This window comes from Scyliorhinus torazame, chromosome 19, assembly GCF_047496885.1.
Source record: "Scyliorhinus torazame isolate Kashiwa2021f chromosome 19, sScyTor2.1, whole genome shotgun sequence".
NCBI lineage: Eukaryota > Metazoa > Chordata > Chondrichthyes > Carcharhiniformes > Scyliorhinidae > Scyliorhinus > Scyliorhinus torazame.
The window spans coordinates 14,214,001-14,221,855 of NC_092725.1; the positions used below are offsets into that span (position 1 = coordinate 14,214,001).

Below are 7,855 nucleotides of genomic sequence, written 5' to 3' on the forward strand. Positions count from 1 at the left end.
GTGACACTGTCCCAGAGAGGGAAAGGACAGTGTATCTAGCACACTGTGACACTGTCCCAGAGGGGGAAAAGACAGTGTATCTAACACTGTCCCAGAGAGGGAAAGGACAGTGTATCTAACACACTGTGACACCCGGTCCCAGAGGGGGAAAGGACAGTGTATCTAACACACTGTTACACCCGGTCCCAGAGGGGGAAAGGACAGTGTATCTAACACACTGTCCCAGAGAGGGAAAGGACAGTGTATCTAACACACTGTGACACCCGGTCCCAGAGGGGGAAAGGACAGTGTATCTAACACACTGTGACACTGTCCCAGAGGGGGAAAGGACAGTGTATCTAACACACTGTGACACCCGGTCCCAGAGGGGGAAAGGACAGTGCATCTAACACACTGTGACACTGTCCCAAAGGGTGAAAGGACAGTGTATCTAACATACTGTGACACCCGGTCCCAGAGGGGGAATGTACAGTGTATCTAACACACTGTGACATAGCGGGAAAGGACAGTGTATCTAACACACTGTGACACTGTCCCAGAGGGGTAAAGGACAGTGTATCTAACACACTGTGACACTGTCCCAGAGGGGGAAAGGACAGTGTATCTAACACACTGTGACATAGCGGGAAAGGACAGTGTATCTAACACACTGTCCCAGAGGGGTAAAGGACAGTGTATCTAACACACTGTGACACTGTCCCAGAGGGGGAAAGGACAGTGTATCTAACACACTGTGACACCCGGTCCCAGAGGGGGAAAGGACAGTGTATCTAACACACTATGACACCCAGTCCCAGATGGCGAAAGGACAGTGTATCAAACACACTGTGACACTGTCCCAGAGTGGGAAAGGACAGTGTATCTAACACACTGTGACACTGTCCCAGAGGGGGAAAGGACAGTGTATCTAACACACTGTGACACAGTCCCAGAGGGGGAAAGGGCAGTGTATCTAACACACTGTGACACAGTCCCAGAGGGGGAAAGGACTGTGTATCTAACACACTGTGACACTGTCCCAGAGGGGGAAAGGACAGTGTATCTAACACACTATGACACCCAGTCCCAGAGGGGGAAAGGACAGTGTATCTAACACACTGTGACACTGTCACAGAGGGGGAAAGGACAGTGTATCTAACACACTGTAACACTGTCCCAGAGGGGGAAAGGACAGTGTATCTAACACACTGTGACACCCGGTCCCAGAGCGGGAAAGGACAGTCCATCTAACACACTGTGACACTGTCCCAAAGGGGGAAAGGACAGTGTATCTAACACACTGTGACACCCGGTCCCAGAGGGGGAAAGGACAGTGTATCTAACACACTGTCCCAGAGAGGGAAAGGACAGTGTATCTAACACACTGTGACACCCGGTCCCAGAGGGGGAAAGGACAGTGTATCTAACACACTGTGGCACTGTCCCAGAGGGGGAAAGGACAGTGTAACTAACACACTGTGACACCCGGTCCCAGAGGGGGAAAGGACAGTGTATCTAACACACTGTCCCAGAGGGGGAAAGGACAGTGTATCTAACACACTGTGACACTGTCCCTTGGGGGAAAGGACATCTAACACACTGTGACACTGTCCCAGAAGGGGAAAGGGCAGTGTATCTAACACACTGTGACACCCGGTCCCAGAGGGTGAAAGGACAGTGTATCTAACACACTGTGACACTGTCCCAGAGGGGGAAAGGACAGTGTATCTAACCCACTGTGACACCCGGTCCCAGAGGGGGAAAGGCCAGTGTATCTAACACACTGTGACACTGTCCCAGAGGGGGAAAGGACAGTGTATCTAACACACTGTGACACTGTCCCAGAGGGGGAAAGGACAGTGTATCTAACACACTATGACACCCAGTCCCAGAGGGGGAAAGGACAGTGTATCTAACACACTGTGACACTGTCACAGAGGGGGAAAGGACAGTGTATCTAACACACTGTAACACTGTCCCAGAGGGGGAAAGGACAGTGTATCTAACACTGTGACACTGTCCCAGAGGGGTAAAGGACAGTGTATCTAACACACTGTGACACTGTCCCAGAGAGGGAAATGACAGTGTATCTAACACACTGTGACACTGTCCCAGTGGGGGAAAGGACAGTGCATCAAACACCCTGTGACACCCTGTCGCAGGGGGGGGAAAGGGCAGTGTATCTAACACACTGTGACACTGTCCCAGAGGGGGAAAGGACAGTGTATCTAACACACTGTGACACTGTCCCAGAGTGGGAAAGGACAGTATATCTAACACACTGTGACACTGTCCCAGAGTGGGAAAGGACAGTATATCTAACACACTGTGACACTGTCCCAGAGGGGGAAAGGACATCTAACACACAGTGACACTGTCCCAGAGGGGGAAAGGGCAGTGTCTCTAACACACTGTGACACAGTCCCAGAGGGGGAAAGGACAGTGTATCTAACACACTGTGACACTGTCTTTTGGGGGAACGGACATCTGACACACTGTGACACTGTCCCAGAAGGGGAAAGGGCAGTGTATCTAACACACTGTGACACCCGGTCCCAGAGGGGGAAAGGACAGTGTATCTAACACACTGTGACACTGTCCCAGAGGGGGAAAGGACAGTGTATCTAACACACTGTGACACTGTCCCAGAGGGGGAAAGGACAGTGTATCTAACACACTGTGACACTGTCCCAGAGGGGGAAAGGACAGTGTATCTAACACACTGTGACACTGTCCCAGAGAGGGAAAGGACAGTGTATCTAGCACACTGTGACACTGTCCCAGAGGGGGAAAAGACAGTGTATCTAACACTGTCCCAGAGAGGGAAAGGACAGTGTATCTAACACACTGAGACACCCGGTCCCAGAGGGGGAAAGGACAGTGTATCTAACACACTGTTACACCCGGTCCCAGAGGGGGAAAGGACAGTGTATCTAACACACTGTCCCAGAGAGGGAAAGGACAGTGTATCTAACACACTGTGACACCCGGTCCCAGAGGGGGAAAGGACAGTGTATCTAACACACTGTGACACTGTCCCAGAGGGGGAAAGGACAGTGTATCTAACGCACTGTGACACCCGGTCCCAGAGGGGGAAAGGACAGTGCATCTAACACACTGTGACACTGTCCCAAAGGGTGAAAGGACAGTGTATCTAACATACTGTGACACCCGGTCCCAGAGGGGGAAAGTACAGTGTATCTAACACACTGTGACATAGCGGGAAAGGACAGTGTATCTAACACACTGTGACACTGTCCCAGAGGGGTAAAGGACAGTGTATCTAACACACTGTGACACTGTCCCAGAGGGGGAAAGGACAGTGTATCTAACACACTGTGACACCCGGTCCCAGAGGGGGAAAGGACAGTGTATCTAACACACTGTGACATAGCGGGAAAGGACAGTGTATCTAACACACTGTCCCAGAGGGGTAAAGGACAGTGTATCTAACACACTGTGACACTGTCCCAGAGGGGGAAAGGTCAGTGTATCTAACACACTGTGACACCCGGTCCCAGAGGGGGAAAGGACAGTGTATCTAACACACTATGACACCCAGACCCAGATGGCGAAAGGACAGTGTATCAAACACACTGTGACACTGTCCCAGAGTGGGAAAGGACAGTGTATCTAACACACTGTGACACTGTCCCAGAGGGGGAAAGGACAGTGTATCTAACACACTGTGACACAGTCCCAGAGGGGGAAAGGGCAGTGTATCTAACACACTGTGACACAGTCCCAGAGGGGGAAAGGACTGTGTATCTAACACACTGTGACACAGTCCCAGAGGGGGAAATGGCAGTGTATCTAACACACTGTGACACCCTGTCCCAGAGGGGGAAAGGACAGTGTATCTAACACACTGTGACACTGTCCCAGAGGGGGAAAGGACAGTGTATCTAACACACTGTGACACCCGGTCCCAGAGGGGGAAAGGCCAGTGTATCTAACACACTGTGACACTGTCCCAGAGGGGGAAAGGACAGTGTATCTAACACACTGTGACACTGTCCCAGAGGGGGAAAGGACAGTGTATCGAACACACTATGACACCCAGTCCCAGAGGGGGAAAGGACAGTGTATCTAACACACTGTGACACTGTCACAGAGGGGGAAAGGACAGTGTATCTAACACACTGTAACACTGTCCCAGAGGGGGAAAGGACAGTGTATCTAACACACTGTGACACCCGGTCCCAGAGCGGGAAAGGACAGTCCATCTAACACACTGTGACACTGTCCCAAAGGGGGAAAGGACAGTGTATCTAACATACTGTGACCCCCGGTCCCAGAGGGGTAAAGTACAGTGTATCTAACACACTGTGACATAGGGGAAAGGACAGTGTATCTAACACACTGTGGCACTGTCCCAGAGGGGTAAAGGACAGTGTATCTAACACACTGTGACACTGTCCCAGAGAGGGAAATGACAGTGTATCTAACACACTGTGACACTGTCCCAGAGGGGGAAAGGACAGTGCATCTAACACACTGTGACACTGTCCCAGAGGGGGAAAGGACAGTGTATCTAACACACTGTGACACTGTCCCAGAGGGGGAAAGGACATCTAACACACTGTGACACTGTCCCAGAGAGGGAAATGACAGTGTATCTAACACACTGTGACACTGTCCCAGAGGGGGAAAGGACAGTGCATCTAACACACTGTGACACTGTCCCAGAGGGGGAAAGGACAGTGTATCTAACACACTGTGACACTGTCCCAGAGGGGGAAAGGACATCTAACACACAGTGACACTGTCCCAGAGGGGGAAAGGGCAGTGTCTCTAACACACTGTGACACAGTCCCAGAGGGGGAAAGGACAGTGTATCTAACACACTGTGACACTGTCTTTTGGGGGAAAGGACATCTAACACACTGTGACACTGTCCCAGAAGGGGAAAGGGCAGTGTATCTAACACACTGTGACACCCGGTCCCAGAGGGGGAAAGGACAGTGTATCTAACACACTGTGACACTGTCCCAGAGGGGGAAAGGACAGTGTATCTAACACACTGTGACACTGTCCCAGAGGGGGAAAGGACGGTGTATCTAACACACTGTGACACTGTCCCAGAGGGGGAAAGGACAGTGTATCTAACACACTGTGACACTGTCCCAGAGAGGGAAAGGACAGTGTATCTAGCACACTGTGACACTGTCCCAGAGGGGGAAAAGACAGTGTATCTAACACTGTCCCAGAGAGGGAAAGGACAGTGTATCTAACACACTGTGACACCCGGTCCCAGAGGGGGAAAGGACAGTGTATCTAACACACTGTTACACCCGGTCCCAGAGGGGGAAAGGACAGTGTATCTAACACACTGTCCCAGAGAGGGAAAGGACAGTGTATCTAACACACTGTGACACCCGGTCCCAGGGGGGGAAAGGACAGTGCATCTAACACACTGTGACACTGTCCCAAAGGGTGAAAGGACAGTGTATCTAACATTCTGTGACACTCGGTCCCAGAGGGGGAAAGTACAGTGTATCTAACACACTGTGACATAGCGGGAAAGGACAGTGTATCTAACACACTGTGACACTGTCCCAGAGGGGTAAAGGACAGTGTATCTAACACACTGTGACACTGTCCCAGAGGGGGAAAGGACAGTGTATCTAACACACTGTGACACCCGGTCCCAGAGTGGGAAAGGACAGTGTATCTAACACACTGTGACACACTCCCAGAGGGGGAAAGGACAGTGTATCTAACACACTGTGACACCCGGTCCCAGAGGGGGAAAGGACAGTGCATCTAACACACTGTGACACTGTCCCAGAGGGGGAAAGGGCAGTGTAGCTAACACACTGTGACACTGTCCCAGAGGGGGAAAGGACAGTGTATCTAACACACTGTGACACCCGGTCCCAGAGGGGGAAAGGACAGTGTATCTAACACACTGTGACACCCGGTCCCAGAGGGGGAAAGTACAGTGTATCTAACACACTGTGACATAGCGGGAAAGGACAGTGTATCTAACACACTGTCCCAGAGGGGTAAAGGACAGTGTATCTAACACACTGTGACACTGTCCCAGAGGGGGAAAGGACAGTGTATCTAACACACTGTGACACCCGGTCCCAGAGGGGGAAAGGACAGTGTATCTAACACACTGTGACATAGCGGGAAAGGACAGTGTATCTAACACACTGTCCCAGAGGGGTAAAGGACAGTGTATCTAACACACTGTGACACTGTCCCAGAGGGGGAAAGGACAGTGTATCTAACACACTGTGACACCCGGTCCCAGAGGGAGAAAGGACAGTGTATCTAACACACTATGATACCCAGTCCCAGGTGGCGAAAGGACAGTGTATCAAACACACTGTGACACTGTCGCAGAGTGGGAAAGGACAGTCTATCTAACACACTGTGACACTGTCCCAGAGGGGGAAAGGACATCTAACACACAGTGACACTGTCCCAGAGGGGGAAAGGGCAGTGTATCTAACACACTGTGACACTGTCCCAGAGGGGGAAAGGGCAGTGTATCTAACACACTGTGACACAGTCCCAGAGGGGGAAAGGACTGTGTATCTAACACACTGTGACACAGTCCCAGAGGGGGAAATGGCAGTGTATCTAACACACTGTGACACCCTGTCCCAGAGGGGGAAAGGACAGTGTATCTAACACACTGGGACAGCCTGTCCCAGAGGGGGAAAGGACAGTGTATCTAACGCATTGTGACACTGTCCTAGAGAGGGAAAGGACAGTGTGTCTAACACACTGTGACACTGTCACAGAGGGGGAAAGGACAGTGTATCTAACACACTGTGACACCCAGTCCCAGGGGGGGGAAAGGTCAGTGTATCTAACACACTGTGACACTGTCCCAGAGGGGGAAAGGACAGTGTATCTAACACACTGTGACACTGTCCCAGAGGGGGAAAGGACAGTGTATCTAACTCACTATGACACTGTCCCAGAGGGGGAAAGGACAGTGTATCTAACTTACTGTGACACCCGGTGCCAGAGGGGGAAAGGACAGTGTATCTAACACACTGTGACACCCGGTCCCAGAGGGGGAATGGACAGTGTATCTAACACCCTGTGACACTGTTCCCGAGGGGGAAAGGACAGTGTATCTAACACACTGTGACACTGTCCCAGAGGGGGAAAGGACAGTGTATCTAACACCCTGTGACACCCGGTCCCAGAGGGGGAAAGGACAGTGTATCTAACACACTGTGACACCCGGTCCCAGAGGGGGAAAGGACAGTGTACCTAACATGCTGTGAGTTTAGTCAATATTATTTGTTCAGCTTCTGTCTGGCGGCAATCCTGACCTCGCTCATCCACCCTCCTTTGACTGAAGCAGATTCATAGAATCAGAATTTACAGTGCAGAAGGAGGCCATTCGGCCCATTGAGTCTGCACCGGCTCTTGGAAAGTGCTTCCGACCTGGGTCTGCGCCGCCACCCTATCCCCATAACCTAGTCACCCCACCTCACCTTTCTTTGGACACTGAGGGTAATTTATCACGGCCAATCCCCGTAACTTCCACATCTTTGGGCTGCGGGAGGAAACCGGAGCACCCGGAGGAAACCCACGCACACACGGGGAGAACGTGCAGACTCCGCACAGACAGTGACCCAAGGCGGAATCGAACCTGGGACCCTGGAGCTGTGAAGCGACATTGCTAGCCACTGTGCGACCGTTGTGTCTCTCTGTTGTGATTTTTAAAAAGGTTTCAGATTGCTTCTGTTTGATTCGCAGGCCCTGGAGAAGTTTTATGAATCTGTGATGCAGGGAATAATTCGACACATTAGCTTTGACGGTAGGTGCAGACGTTACGGGACTGTGTGCTGGACACCGTCACTAGCCCACCGTGTACGATGCTGTGTGTACAACTGGTGTGTTC

General features: G+C 51.6%; 1 protein-coding gene across 1 annotated transcript in view; it reads left to right on the forward strand.

The window, feature by feature from the left end:
• The window catches only part of pelo (pelota mRNA surveillance and ribosome rescue factor), a 65,427-nt gene that overhangs the window by 53,103 nt on the left and 4,469 nt on the right, over positions 1-7,855 (forward strand). The window contains exon 6 of the mRNA XM_072485422.1: positions 7,711-7,771. Coding sequence (XP_072341523.1) covers positions 7,711-7,771 — 61 coding nt within the window. The remainder of the gene's footprint in view (positions 1-7,710; positions 7,772-7,855) is intronic.